This window comes from the organism of the source record quoted next, unplaced genomic scaffold (genome assembly GCF_019419815.1).
Source record: "Pyrus x bretschneideri cultivar Hongxiangsu unplaced genomic scaffold, Pyrus_bretschneideri_v1 Contig32, whole genome shotgun sequence".
Lineage (NCBI taxonomy): Eukaryota > Viridiplantae > Streptophyta > Magnoliopsida > Rosales > Rosaceae > Pyrus > Pyrus x bretschneideri.
Genome location: NW_025999635.1, coordinates 2,670,705 through 2,686,372, shown reverse-complemented (window position 1 = coordinate 2,686,372; position 15,668 = coordinate 2,670,705). Strand labels below are relative to the sequence as shown.

At 38.1% G+C, this 15,668-nt stretch overlaps 2 protein-coding genes and 1 long non-coding RNA gene across 3 annotated transcripts; 2 read left to right on the top strand and 1 right to left on the bottom strand.

The window, feature by feature from the left end:
- The first annotated feature begins 253 nt into the window (after positions 1-253).
- On the top strand, positions 254-4,056 carry LOC103936409 (26S proteasome non-ATPase regulatory subunit 7 homolog A). The gene is made up of 10 exons (XM_009346246.3): positions 254-504; positions 1,437-1,529; positions 1,614-1,695; positions 2,287-2,383; positions 2,539-2,614; positions 2,773-2,831; positions 3,008-3,130; positions 3,311-3,368; positions 3,492-3,577; positions 3,675-4,056. The coding sequence occupies exons 1-10, from the start codon at positions 318-320 to the stop codon at positions 3,744-3,746; spliced, it is 933 nt and encodes a 310-aa protein (XP_009344521.1). The 5' UTR covers positions 254-317; the 3' UTR covers positions 3,747-4,056.
- Positions 4,057-6,745: 2,689 nt separating this feature from the next.
- Positions 6,746-8,922, top strand: LOC125480111. The gene is made up of 3 exons (XR_007260498.1): positions 6,746-7,066; positions 7,148-7,244; positions 8,745-8,922. It is a non-coding gene; the product is annotated as an uncharacterized LOC125480111 (long non-coding RNA).
- A 5,140-nt stretch (positions 8,923-14,062) lies between these two features.
- Positions 14,063-15,609, bottom strand: LOC103937435 (uncharacterized acetyltransferase At3g50280-like). The gene has a single exon (XM_009347381.3). It carries the CDS (start codon positions 15,542-15,544, stop codon positions 14,063-14,065), a length of 1,482 nt encoding a protein of 493 aa, XP_009345656.2. The 5' UTR covers positions 15,545-15,609.
- Between the last annotated feature and the right edge of the window lie 59 nt (positions 15,610-15,668).

Sequence of the window (15,668 nt, the reverse complement as noted above, 5' to 3'; positions counted from 1 at the left end):
AGTAAAAATGCAAGTAAATTCTAAAAAAAACATTTAAAGTGCTTATTGGAAGAAGAAACATATAACTAATGCTTTTGAAACCTAAATTTTTTTTTTTAAAAAACACTTTTAATCATTTTAAAACGCATCCAAATGAGCCAAAATTATTAGGTCCGGTGAGAGAACCGAAAGGAAAGAGAAGAAAGAAGAGCTGAGCAAGCAAAGAGCTTTTTCCAAATAAATTAGGGAGAAAGACAGAGGTTTCCTGCAGAAGAAGCTAACTCAATATTAGTGCAGAAAAAGCAGGAAAATTCAGAGAAAGCAGAAGAAGTCCAGCAATGGATGTGGTCAAAACGCAGCAAATCTCCGCGAGGCTGATCGAGAAGGTGATAGTTCACCCGCTGGTTCTGCTCAGCATCGTCGACAACTACAACAGGGTCGCCAAAGACACTCGCAAGCGCGTCGTCGGAGTTCTGCTCGGCTCGTCGTACAAGGGCACCGTCGACGTCACCAACAGCTACGCCGGTTCGTTTATAACAAGCTCGCTTAGTCCCTCTGCTTCTCGGCTATGTTTGAATCTCGTTTGCTTTTATTTATTTTGAATTAATTTAAATTTTTTTGGGTGAATATTCGAATATTTTATCTGATTAAGGAAGTTTTTTGTTCTGAATTATGTTCCAAACTGTGGTAAATTTTTGTTTGGTCAGTGAGAAAATCTGTGTTTAGGCTCTATGGCATTGTGAAAAGGTGTATTGTTGTTAAATTATTCAAAAGAATAAGTGTGTTTCTGCTGCTATGAGCTTGAACGTGGAAGTGGTTAAGCAAATTTAGGTTACATTTGCGTGCTGCTGAATGAATTTCAGTTGGTTTAGGCTGCATTTCAGAATTGAGATATAGAAAGTTAAATTAGTTATGAGGGGTTGTCGCATTCCAGACATGCCTTTTGATAAGGCATTTCGAAGTTTAATTCGAGAGCTGCTGAGGTTGTTGTAGTGTGAAGTTGCGAAATTTCTGCTTTAATTTGCTTTCCAAATGCATAGACCTACACAATTTGAATTGATTTATGTACGCGGCAGTGCAGTTCCTATGTTTTTGTTTATCAGCATACTTGCTATATATTTGCTGATCAATGCACTTTCTTGTTAATTTCCCATTGCATTTTCGGTTCTTTAGTTGATAGTCTGTAGCACATGCAGTCTATAGCCTGTAGCACTTACTTTCTTGTACTATGTTGATTTTATTGTTTATGGGTTTTTCAAAAGAATTTGATGCAGTATCAGTCTCGAATTTCATGATTGCGGTCTTAAATTTAACTTACTGGTTTAGTTTTTGTGTTTTTGTTAGACTTAAATTTTTTTCTTATTTTGCGTTTTCATCTTGTTGCCTGTAGAACCTTCTATGTTTCTAGATCAAGTGCGTTACTTTTGACTCATATTAGTATTGATCTTTATTCACAGTTCCCTTTGAAGAAGATGACAAGGATCCCAGTATCTGGTTTCTTGATCACAACTACCATGAAGCCATGTATTCCATGGCAAAGAGAATAAATGGTATGAGTATATACTATGTCTCTTTCCCTAGATTTTCACATTATCTGTTATGATGCAAAAATTGACAAATAATTTTTTTTCCAGCGAAGGAGCACGTTGTGGGATGGTACAGCACAGGTCCAAAATTGCGAGAAAATGACTTAGACATTCACGGTTTATTTAATGAGTAAGCCTGCGTAAACCCTGTGAAAAACATCTACTTGGTGTTGAGATTCCATTAGAATATGGATATCATGAATGCTTCTTATAAGCAGTCTGGTCAACAAAGTTTAAGTGGAAGGACAACATGGAGATAATTAAAGGTGTAAGGTTCATATCGTTCAAATTGATATTAGAGAAACTAATTCTCAACTGACTAGAAGAAGCAAATGTGTTCTTCAACCCTTATTTCTTAACTCTTGTCTTCATTTTGTTATACTGTGATACCATTTTTTTTGTGTAACTTGAATATTGGTAAATTTAATCAAGATGTCTGAGATTTTGGAAACCTTGAGGTTCTCCATCGGTTTTCTATAAAATATTGATGGTTGGTTATGAGGAAGCCGTATACCTGTAAGTGGTATTCTTATGAAATGATGGAAATATTTTGTTTTTTTTTTTTTAATTGTTTTGTCTCTATTACGGTGAAACATGCTTAAGCATTTTGCACCCATCAGCAGATACATGAATTCGTGTTTCTATTCATTATCCTTGAGACGTATGAATTCCTGTTTCTTTTCTTCTCCATTATATCACAATTTCCCTTTTGATTTTGCAGTTATGCTCCAAATCCTGTCTTGGTCATAATTGATGTCCAACCTAAGGAGCTGGGAATACCAACAAAAGCTTACTGTGCCGTTGAAGAGGTTAAAGAGGTAGAATCATAATTTTTTCGGATATGCCTTGCCTTTTGTATTGGTCTGGTCATATACTAAGTTCTTCCAAAACAAGTGTTATGGTTGGAGCTATTTTGACTTGAAACCTGGTTTTAATGCTATAAATTTGAATTAACATTTTGATACGATTACAGAATGCTACCCAGAAAAGCCAGAAGGTTTTCGTTCATGTGCCTTCTGAAATTTCTGCCCATGAAGTTGAGGAAATTGGTAAGCCCATGGAAACTGAACTACCCTTTCTTGTAACATTGAATAAGTAGGACTTCTAAGTTATTGCATGCACATATTGATTTATTCCTTTCCTTTGTGCGTTGGTGGTCATTTTGTTTCTACTTATGGTTTTTATTGACCATATTACCCCTTAACAGGAGTGGAACACTTGCTTAGAGATGTGAAAGATACAACCATCAGCACTCTTGCAACAGAGGTTTGGTTTTGGTGATTTTATTTTCATTAGCTTCCTCGTTTTATTTACGCTCACACAGTATGTATGTATGTATGTATGTATGTATGTATGTATGTATGTATGAAGTCAATTTTATTAGATTTTCTTAATGCATATAAGAGGCGATACAAGAAACTTAGTTTCCAAGTCTTGTACAGGTTACAGGGAAACTCACAGCCTTGAAGGGATTGGAAGCAAGACTTAAGGAGATTCGGGGTTATCTGGACCTTGTTATTGATGGCAAGCTCCCATTAAACCATGAGATTTTGTACCACCTACAGGTTCGGTTTTGGCTTAACCTACATGTAGTGTAGGCTAGAATCTTAATGTAGTGCTAGTTTGATTTGTCTCTTAACTTTTATTTCACAACAATGAAATATTGTAATTCTTTTGCCTACTGTTGATATTTTCACCCTCACACTCGTACATTTTTCTTATTTTTCTATCCCAAATCCTTGTAGGATGTGTTCAATCTACTTCCAAATCTTAATGTTTCTGATCTCATCAAGGCTTTTTCAGGTAAAAAAAAAAAAAACCTACCATGTTTATCGTTTAGACTGCTTTATTGTTTAGATTTATGGTTCCTGCGTTAGTGCCTATTTTGTTAATAGTGTTGATTCATGTTGTTGTTGTCATGTGCAGTGAAAACAAATGATATGATGTTGGTCATATATCTTTCTTCCCTCATCCGAAGCGTTATTGCTCTTCACAACTTGATCAACAACAAGGTGAGATGCATTTCCATGAATGTGTATTGGTCTTCCTTAATTTTCTCAGCAAACTTCTCATATTGTATTGGAATGTAAAAATGTTGGAATATTTCAGATGCACAATAAGGAGCATGAAAGGGCAGAAGACTCGAAACAAGTTGCCGTAACAGCTGCAGCTGGAAGCTAAGAGTATTTAAATACAGCTTGGACGATTGAGGGACGTCATCTATCGATGAAGATAACTAATGCGTACTTTCTTTTCATTCCATATCCTCGCAGAATCTGAAGTTAGATTTGGAGGGATGCCCTGATTTAGTGATCACCCCTAATCTTATCCCATGTCCCAGACAGTGCTTTCACTTCCTTTCAAATATATGACATGCATTGTGGTATGCAGTGGGATCCGAAAAATATAGAATCTGTTCCAATTTAAGGATCTTCTTTAACAACATTACTAGCGCGTCACGTTTATTTATTTGAAATTGAAATTACTTCGATTCTTGATTGTTTCGTGATTTGCTATTTGCTAATGCATGGATGGTGTTTGAATTATTATGTTTCTCTCAGTAATTGTGGAGGGTACAGCATTTGCACTCAGTCTTGTTCACCAATCTGAACCTCTTGCTGGAACTCAGCATCCATGACCACCCCATCCATAACATGTATTCTGCTCATCGTCTGAGGTTCCAGACGGTCGGGGTTGGGGCACAGGGCGATAGGGAAGGCGTTTGATTCAGCTGAGATGGAGTTGCTGCTGAGGTCCAACTCCAGTCTCCGGGAGTTGAGAAGTTGAGATGGAGATGGTAAAGCCTGAGAATTTAGGATATTAGAATTTAAAGCATTGAGATTGGTGCGACGTCGTATAGCTGTTCATGGACCATGTGAAGAGTCTAAGATGAATGCGGCCCAAAAATTGGTCACAAAACTACTTCCAAGCTTTGACAACTTGCCTTTATGGAACTATCAATTGGGCCTAATTTTATGGAATGTGTTGGGCTTAGTTTCGGCTTAGCCTAATCCTAACTCATTTCAGATATTTGCAACTTATTGCCCCTGACGCGATGTTGATGTCATACGGAAAAAGAACAAGAGTGCAAATATGAGTTACGTCAATTGATCAACAATGTATGCTTATCCGTGAACAAATACCCTAACTCGTAAATTATAGTAGTTTATGATATATATATATATATATATATATATATATATTGTTGAGAAAAGAAAAACAAAAAAGAGTTACAATTGTCAAGAAAATTGATACTCATCTAAAATAGCGTAAGCGATTACTGAGATTTTGAAACAAAAGTAAAATTCACAAATAGAAAGAAGACATCCTCCCTTTGTCCGTACATACCAGATTAATTGTCGACGTCCAAACCATGTCCACATTACAACATCAGGAAGGCCCACACATATCCAACTGTTGTTAGCCTTATAAGGTTATACAATTAAAACACAAATAAAGAAGTGAGAAACCTAATTCTAGTTATAATCATGGTACTCGAGCAGGGAAGGTGAAGGGCATGACAACCCCAGGATCTTCTACAAACACTTAGCTGAATACAACTACTCTATAGGAAGCATTATGTTGTGTGTTCTAGGGCTTATAGGGACCGATGTTTATATAAACTAAAAGTTCAGGTTTCCATCTATAAAGGAAACCTAAACTTACTTTCTTAGCCTCCAAGTCAAGTATCATAATCATATTCAATTAAGGATTCCATCAATCCTATTTCCAATATAAGACATCTTATATAGGATTGATATCTTTAAGAGATATCACAATCAACATTATTCTCCAATATTACATTTATATTACATGTAGTAGACCACTTAAAAGTTGATTTATATTGGATAAATCCAACATTCTCCCACTTGGTGTACAAAATGATATATTCACGTTTATACTTGAGATTGGAGATTAATGTCGCTTTAGTGGCCATGTAACAGTGATTACATCTCATCCTTAACGCAGTTTTTGTCAAATGCATTTCTTAACACGAAACTAACAAGGTTGTAAGGTTGACACAACCCAGAACCTTCATAATCACACATGCTAAGATCCTCATTCACATGAAACACAAATTATGATCAAGAGATGAAACTTTTAAACCAAAAACCAAAAACCAAAATGTCTTACTTTATATCATCTCAGGTCTAGCTTATGTTTCTTCAAAGCCTTAAATCTGTCAACGTAGTTATCCTTCATCTAATGAAACCAACATAACCTGCAGGTGTGAATACATCTCCAAAACAATCATGCATCACTTTCATTAGACCAATAACAAGACAAACAATGTTCGTAGCCAACAGACACAACTGAAAATACCAAATAGGCACATGTCCAAGTAAAATATCCCAAAACTTCCTAAAACAAATTAATTCAACACTTGTGAGCAAGATGAATTAACATGTTTTTGACATTGATCTATGCACCATACTAGTTACTTTCATGGTGATTTCCAACACCTGTGGGCAGATGGAAATCCTCACAACTAAGGCAGTGCACAAACCATGCCATGCCATGCCATTTAATATGCAATTTGATAACAACTTGATATTCGAAATATATTTCATCCAATAATTGACTAGCACACGAAAAATGTGACTTAATGAATCCAATTGGAGATTAAAATGAATACATGGATTCTATACATACCTTATAGGTCATCTGCAAATGTAAGGCATTACCAACACAAACCTCAAGTTCCCACTGATCTGCAACATCGTTGCTTAATTTGCAAATCAATACTTAAATCATATTTTTTGAAAATATGCCTTTGGGTATAGCCTTACTCAGTCAATGAATGCATATTACCTCAAACAACTAAGCACGAAAACATTCACCACTGTTACACAAAAACATGCTTCCAACAACCATCTTATATGTATTAATAATTCCACATTTATGCTAAGTCCTTATGAGCCCTAAAATTCTTTATAAGATTAACAAATAATCAGTCGAGAAATTTAGAAGATTGCAAAAATGTACACATATATGAAGTGACACATCCCAGTCTCGACTTCGCCGTAGCACGATATTGTCTGCTTTGTGCCCCGTGTAACAACTCGTCTCGGGATTTACCGAACAAAAATGGTATTTTTGTATTTTCACTAAGTTTGGGGATATTTTCCTTTTAAAATTGGTTTTTGGGTCTTAAATGGTGTGCCTAAGGAGGCCCACCCTTGACTTGTCCCCTGGTTCCTTTCCCTTTTTCTGATTTCTATAACTCTCTATCTTTCTTCTCTTCTCTTCCCGTAACCTCATCTTTCTCTCCCCCTTCTTCTTCTCTCTTTCTTTCTCTCATGTGACTTTCGGACCTCTCTTTCCCTTTGTGATCTATCCCTTTTTCTCAAGCTTGTCACTCACATAAGCAACAACCCCAAACCAACACCACTGGATGTAGGAACATCGGGAAAACTCAAGCAAACCTTCATAGAACCCCAACAGTGACGGTGTCACTGTTCATCATCTTATCCGACATGTTTCGTGTTTATCCAACGTTGGTAAGCTTCTAGAAACTCTTGGGTTGTGTTTTAGGATTAGATCGAAGGTTGTTTTAAGTGGTGTATATGTGAAAATCGCAGAAAATAACTCGGAGTAGCTTCACTAAATTTTCCGGCAAGCACCGCCCCTTTCAAGGCAATTTTCGGCCAAACAACATCGAGTTGGCCAGTGTGCAAGGTATTAATATCTTCATCCCGCTGAGTACTACAACTTTCCTTTTGGAATCACCCAATTTCGTTGAGTATTGAAGAAGTTATAAGCCTTGGAAAATCAACCCAGAAACCGGCCAAGAGCTTAGCTTGAAAATGAGTTAATCCAACTCGTCTGCCTTGAAACCCAAACCCATTAGGGCTGAGACCTAGCCAAATTACCCCAAACCCAAATCCTTTTAAGTCTAAGGCCTTCTGGCTATTCCTGCCAAGCCCAACCCAACCTCATTTTATTTTTATTTTGTTTTTAGTATATTTTTATTATTTGTTTTAAAGGCCTTGGGCATCATCTGTGAAAGCCCTGAATCCAACCCATTTTTCCATTTCAGTTCTAAGGGCCTTTGGGCCATGTGTTGTTGGGGGCCCTAAGCCCAAGCCCTAAACACATTTCCCTTTAAACCCATTAACCCTAAACTCTTAGGGCCCAACCCCGATCCAACCCTAAGCCCAAACCCAGTTGACATGGTTTGACTAGTTGACTTTGACCCGGTCTAACCGTTGACTAGGTCAACGATCAGCGTTAACTAGGTCAACGGTCAGCGTTGACTAGGTCAACGATCAGCATTGACTTTGACTGGTCAACGATCAACGTTGACTTTTGGGTTTTTGTGCGGAACCCCTCTTAGGCTAATTTCGACGTCCTGAACCCGTTTCTGATGTCTGTTTTCCCAAAATAAGTTGTTTTAGTAGAGTTTGACTAAATGTACCATTTATGTGCTTAGGGGCAATTATTTGTGGCGTTTCAGTTTTCACTAGTTGCGTGGCTCTTCAGCAGCGAAGTACTATCAGTGGACCCCTTAAAAAAATGCATGTTTTGATAGTAGAAATGCATACATGGAAAACATGATTTGATGACTATGTTTTATGAGATAACATGCTTACTAAGGCTATTTTGAATTATTATTATTTTTCCTATAACCCTTGTTCTTATAGAATATCTGATGGATGACGATATGATATTTAGAACATGTTTAGAACACCTCTTTATAGTATAGATGATGAATGACTTTATACTATGAAGTTGCTTTTCAATATATGTATGTTCAATGGTTTTGTACTTACCTAGTAGTCCTTATTCCGCTACGGGACGTAGGGATAAATTCCAGTCTGTCCCGGGCGATGGTTTGGTGTTGGCATAAGGTCTGGAGTGTGTTTCCTCTGGCTATTAGCACAGGGACGGGGAGCCAGTATGGGGCATGTAATGTATTTTCCTCTGACTGTCTGATCAGAGATGAGGAGCCGGCATGGGGCCTGGGGGTTATTGGACATTCACTAGTGATTATTATATAACAAGTTATGATTTGAGACATTGCACGACATGTTAGGTTTCGGAAAACCTATGTTTAACATGATATATATGTGTTTTCATAAAACCTAGGGGTTAGTACGTTGATAGCTGTTTTATATATATATATATATATATATATATCAAATTGGTCCACTCATATTTGTTTTGCGCCCCCTTCAGGACTTAGAATCGAGGCGTACAATCCCGGTGTCAAGACACTTCCGTATTGGCATATTCGAGTCCTCTCGATGTAGAATCCATCGTTTGTTTCATTCAATTTTATATTATTTCTTTTAGTGTTATAGTTAGTTGTATGCTCTGAACACGTTCCTAAAATGCATATTTATTATATTTTCTATTTGTAAGTCTTATTTATTCCTTGTTCTCAGCATTTACATTTAATAAATGGCTTTCATCACCTTCGGGTGTCGGCCAGCACGTGCTTATCCTGAAATTTCCGGGAATATTGGGATCGGGGCATGTCACCCTCGGCCATGCCCTCACGATTTTGTTTTTGGGAACTCACACGAGAACTTCCTAATGGGTCACCCATCCTGAGAATGCTCTCGTCCAAACTCGCTTAACTTCGGAGTTCCAATGGGACCTGAAGCCAGTGAGTTCCCAAAAGGCCTCATGCTGTAGGAGGTGGGCATGTACATATAAGGCACATCACCCCCTCTCCGTTGGTCAATGTGGGATGTTACGATCCACCCACCTTAGGGGCTTGACATCCTTGTCGACACACTCGCACCACACGGCAGAGTGGCTCTGATACTATTCTGTCACATTCCAGACCGGCTCCGTCGTAGCACAATATTGTCTGCTTGGAGCCCCGGCTACGCCCTCACAATTTTGTTTCTAGGAACTCACACGAGAACTTCCTAGTGGGTCACCCATCCTGGGATTGCTTTCACCCGAACTCGCTTAACTTTGGAGTTTCGATAGAACCTGAAGCCAGTGAGTTCCTAAAAGGCCTCGTGTTATAGGAGGTGGGCATGTACTTATAAGGCACATCACCCTCTCTCTGTTGGTCGATGTGGGATGTTACATGAAGTATCCATTCATGCAACTTAAACATATTATTGTCATTCGAGTTATCAAACAAAACGCAAATTCATGGAAGATAGAATAACGCTATATTAGTATCATGCAAGTCCACTTAATGCTCAAAATTTTAGAACAACTCCCACTAAGTTTTTAGAGTTTAGACTTACAAATAAGTTAATGAGTGTGAAGCCCAATTTTTGTTCACTAATTCTCCCACTTGGGCAAACACTCTTTCAAAGATGTAACTAAATAAAATTGCTTTATATTTTAGACATAATAAAATAGACATTACAACCAACATAAAGTTGTCAAACAGAATTTCAGCAACGAGTTACATTTACTTTAGAATTAATCATAATAAATTTACAAGCTTGATTGCAACCAAATTATACAGATCAAAATATACATACTAATCTTCATAAAATAAAAATATAGAGGCGTTTTGGGTCAAAATAGTAGTCTAAAGTGACAACTCAAAAACCCAACGCAATCTGCCAGTAAAACTGTCTATATGAGCATGGGTTACTAGTAAATTCACCATAATTAAAATACACAGAAAAAAATTACGAAAATTTGCACACACATTGTAGACATATATATGTTTAACATAAAAAAATTCAGGTCATTTGGTAACCGTTAGACGTGTCATTCATTCGATTTTAATCAAGACATGCAATCTGCCAGAAAAATTATGTTCATCTATCATGAATCTAAATATCTCTCACAAATTCAATTTCATGTTATTTCAATTTCGATGTGAAAGGAATCTCAAGTGATCAAATTTCATCCTCTAAACAGACATCACAGTTCAAATTGAAAATATTTACAAGCATTATACTTAAACAATGTGTACCTTAGCAATCCTTGATTAATCTTCATGGGTTCAACAAGTACTTCGCATCAACAAGTCTCATGAAGAGACACAAAAATACGTCATGATGCAACCGATTTCCATGCCTTAAGGCCACAACCTATAATGGGGCTCATAGTGGAAATATTTGTAATTGAAGACATGGAACTTTATTCCCCAATAAACTTCATGAAACTAGATTAATTTACACATGCGGGCAAGAAAATTAACTAGTTTCTAGTACTAGATTATGTCACAAGAGTACCTTCATGAAAAACTTCAACTCCTGTGGACAAATGAAACTTTCACAACTTCTGTGAAATAAAATCCACACTATGCCATCTTAATTAAACTAAAAGAAATAATCCACACCTAAAGATTATCCCCTTTATTCTAATTAAGATGCAATGTTGACCGAAGTAACTCAAAAAACACAGTCCCATTGTCAACTAAGCCATTGTGGATTGCTTAGTTGAAAAGGCATTGATCAACTCCGTCCTGAAACAATACAAGAAGTCACATGGATTAATTACCTGTAAGTGACAAAATTATGATAACCTGATTCGAGCTTCGAGTCTTGCCAACAAATGTCACTAATTCCTTCGTGACTTCCTTTGACATTAAATTAATCTCAAAAAACCTAACAACATACTTGAAAGAGATTAATCACATATAGAACAAGTTTTATTCCACCGCAAGAATGTCAATACTTATCATTATGGAGTCAATTACTTAAAATAGAAATACTTTATGTAATGGGAAAGAACAATACATTCCTTTAATTTATAAAGCTAAATCGCTCAAATGTTTTCTTAAGTCAAACGGGTTCCTTTCCTTTTATATATTTCTTTATGTAGTACTAGACTACTGAACGCAACATTAAAATCATGCATTAGCTTTGTAAATACCAAATTAAATAAAGGAACAACCAAAATTATTTTCTTCCATAGAAAACATCTCCAATATATGCCCTACATTAGCCTTGAAAATTTTCTTTTCTTCTCCCCTTATGACACATAAAAATTTACCAATCAAAGCACTATTTAAATTCTTTAGGCATAGAAAAAACCACAAACAATAATACATGTCTGAAAATTCATGATTATCAATTAAGTCACATACTTTGAATGGATTACATACCTCATGCCTTCATATGTTCACTACTTCTTTGTAAACATATATATAATCACATGACCAACCATAATTCTCATATAAGAATAGATAAAAGTACAAGTTAGAATTGTCAAATATTACTGCAAACCTCATTCATTTGTATAATATTCTTGTCCTTGTCACTGGATGCTTTTTGTCATTCTCAGTCAATCCACAAATTATGCATCAATTTTTCATAGTTAATTAGTCATGTATAATTAAATGACTACTGAGACAGATATAGACAAAATTATAAACAAAACTAAATGATTAGTCATGCAAATTCCTCATGGAGTTAATATCATTATAAACCTTACTTGAATTAATCCCCAATCATACTTAAGTACTAGTATATTGCATTACTAATCTACACATTTGTGCCATTACATAAGATCATCTCAAGCTTAAAGCAATATAGGACAACCCAGTCCCCTTAATAAAACACGCCACATGTCCATTTTGCTACATGTTTGCAAACTTAAAATTTTAATCTATATTGATTATTTCCCACGGCAACCAAGCGATTTAATTCACCCTATGTATATTTTCTACACATTATCATGTAATACAACTGATTTAAAAATGACCCATATGAATTTATTTTGCCCATTCAAATGGAAATCAGAGGCAATAAAGATTTGGGGTTTAAGAAGTATTTCCAAAAACCTGTCCGTGAGGCATTTGAGGGGTGGTTAGTGTCCCCTTGTCGCATGTTCACCATGAATGCACCTCACACAGGTGTTCTCGCATGTGACAGTAAAGAGCCCTGCTGAAGTTGTGGCTAGAGCTGATGGGGATGAGGCCATCAAATAGGCTCACTACTAACAAATTAGGCACAAACAAACAAGATATATTTGCACATTTATATATACTTCTTGGCATGCCTGTTTAGTAAGATACAAGTGTCATGATAAAATTTATACATGTAAACCTTGTATATAATTGGTCTTAGAAATTACCTGCATATGCAATTTTCCAACACAAACGATTATTTCCTGTTATACTTGGTTGCTGCTTTGTTCAGAGTTAGAACTCTGACCCTAAGTAGGTTGCAAAGGACCTCCAATACGTTGTCCGAGATATTTACCTTACCCAGTAAAAATTCAACTTTTTCCAAACACACTAATTTCTATGGATTTGAGCTATTCATCATAGAACACTCCCATCTAAAACTTTTAACATTTGGAGCAAAAGAAACTTAACGACTTGCTACTAGTTAAAAGAATGATAGAGTTCCCACTGTAAAATACTTAATATAATACCACGCCTTACATATACGCTTCTTTACGTTCCTATATGATCATAGGATTCCAATTCCTATTTTAAATTTCATGCTTCAATTCCATAAGAATATTATATATAAATTCTATGCTTCAGTTCCATAATTTAATAAGCGTAGTCCAATTTCCAATTGGCAAGCAAAAGCTATGTGGTTGTATGCAATACACTGCATACAATATTGAGGATTCGTGCTATAATTAGGCAGTTTGTTTTGCCGTAATAATTAGGGTATCAATTAGCATAGTTCTTAATCAATTTCTCTTGACTGCAACCATAAGATTATTGAAAAATATTCTTGATTAAAATTGAATAATTATACAACCTATTAATAATCCTCAAATTCCACTGATTAATCCAACACGGTGGTGTTGCTGTGTACATGCAATTATATGCAGGAAACGTTATGCAGATTTCGTGCATGGAGGTTCAGCGGGGTGGTGTTGCCAAGTGCAATCACAATTTGGATGTAAGATCAAAACCGCAGTTCATGAAAATTTTATACAATCAAACTTCGAACTTAATAGGTCTTAATCATATAACCAGTTGCTTTGATACCAACTGTTAGCCTTATAAGTTTATATAATTAAAACACAAACAAAGGAGTGACAAACCTGATTTCAGTTGTGATCATGGTACTCGAACAAGGAAGGTGAAGGGCATGGCAACACCAGGATCTTCTACAAACACCTAGCTGAATACAACTACTCTATGTGAAGCATTATGTTGTGTGTTCTAGGGCTTATAGGGACGGTGTTTATATAAGTTAAAAGCTAGGGTTTTCATCCATAAAGAAAACCTAAACTTACTTTCTTAGCCTCCAAGTCAAGTATCAGAATCATATTCAATTAAGGATTCCATCAATCCTATTTCCAATATAAGACACCATCGATCATATTTCTAATATAAGACACCTTATATAGGATTGATATATTTAAGAGATCAAATCACAATAAACATTATTTTCTAATATTACCTTATTACATGTAGTAGACCACTTAAAGGTTGATTTATATTGGATAAATCCAACAACGGTCACATAACAGTGCAGATCAAGGTTGGATCAACCGCACCGAACCCTTCAACCCATCTTCCACAATTCCACATCCTATCTTTTTCTCTTCCCTTTAAGTTATTACTTTTTAACATAATATGACGTCGTTTTACAGGCTCAACAGGACACGTAGTGCATGAACTCAGAGTCCGTTTCGAGACCAGCCATTGCGTCAGGCGCCAAAACTACCTCGAGATCAACGCTCCCGCCTCCTTCCCTCCCCGGAAACGCTGATATCTTCCCATCGAACTTATTCGCCCGCCCGCTCCGAATCGCCATCGGCCTCCCCCATCCGAAGTCGTTGTCGTACATCGGAAACCTCGGCGAGCTCCCCACCGTCATCATTGCCCCGTCAAAGTTCCCCAGCGGGAACACTCGCGGGTCCCTCTCCCAATCCTCAACGACGCCCCGAACCCTGTCGTTGTCGTACGCCTTCACGTTCTTGTTCAGCTGCTCCGCGCACCACCTCGTGTCGTGCGACAGCAACTCCCCGGCAGTCGCGTACGTCGGGATGCTCTGAATCGCGTTCCCGAAGTAGAATGCGTCCAGCTTCGGCTCAAGTCTGTGCCGGCAGTTCACCGCCATTCTGAACGTCGTCGTTTTCGAGGACGGAAGATTCCTCGCACGCGTCACGGATCGCCAGAGCAGCGCGCACAGGGACTGAAACGACGAGATCTCCGCCGTCGTTTTGGAGTTCGCGTTCGAATTTTTGGACCAGTTTTCGATAATCGACGTCACTTTGGCGCCATTGTCTTTGTTTTGGTAGGGATCGTTACTCTGCTTCCCGAGAATCTCGACGGCGCTCAGCAAAACGTCGCCGTTTTCGGACCATTTTTTGTTATTGGTTCGTGCCTTGAGCTTCTGCATGGCTTCTCTGCTGAAGCTGAAAATTCGCTCGCGCACCGGCTCGTCGACGTTGAATGTGACTTTGGGACCTCCCGCCGGAACTCGAAGCACTGCCGGAGAGATCAGAACCGAGTTCCGGCTGAAGTCCGGCTGCCTTGTGATTGTCATTTTCGTGTAATTATAATTTTCGTTTGGTGATAGTGACGATGGCGATGCTCGGCAGAGCTCGGCGAAGGTGTTGAAGAAGTTCCAGAAGGAGGTGCCGTCGATGACGGCGTGGTTGGCGGAGCATCCGATGAAAACGGCGTCGCTGAGCTCGGTGACCTGGACAGCCAGGATTGCGTTGTGGTGGCCGGAGTAGCTGACGGTCCTGTCGAAGGCAAAAAACTCCTTGACGCAGTCGGGCACGTCAGTAGGGTCCAAAACATCTCGGATTGAGAGACCGGGGGCGGACGCGTGGATGAAGTCGGCGCCAGCGTCGTTGCAGGTGATGTGCACGTGGCCAGTGGGGTAGGTGGTTAGTCTGCCGGCCAATGGGGGAAAGCGGGAGAGGGTTTGGGAAAGGGAGGATTTGAGGAGGGGGATGATGGGGGAGGGAGGGAGGGGGAAGAAGAGACCCTTCTGAATGTAGTGGCAGGAGAGCATGGGGAGGTCGGAGACTGAGAGGGGGAGGTCAGCGAGGGCGGAGGGCAGGTCGGGGAAGACGGTGGATTTGGAAATGATTAGAGACGTTGGCGAATCTGAAGAAGACATTTTTTGAAGTATTTGAGGGATCAAAAATTCAAAAATTGTTGCTGCTTCTTATTCTTCGGTGGATCTTCGCCAAGTCTGTAGGTAATACTGAAAGTGTGAGTAGTGAGGAAAAGTGTGGGAGTTG

Coding starts and splice junctions, on each gene's coding strand:
- LOC103936409 (XM_009346246.3), top strand. CDS start 318: ATGGATGTGGTCAAAACGCAGCAAATCTCCGCGAGGCTGATCGAGAAG. Junction 1,530..1,613: donor CATGGCAAAGAGAATAAATG/GTATGAGTATAT, acceptor TTTTTTTTCCAG/CGAAGGAGCACGTTGTGGGA. Junction 2,384..2,538: donor CCGTTGAAGAGGTTAAAGAG/GTAGAATCATAA, acceptor ATACGATTACAG/AATGCTACCCAGAAAAGCCA.
- LOC103937435 (XM_009347381.3), bottom strand. CDS start 15,544: ATGTCTTCTTCAGATTCGCCAACGTCTCTAATCATTTCCAAATCCACC.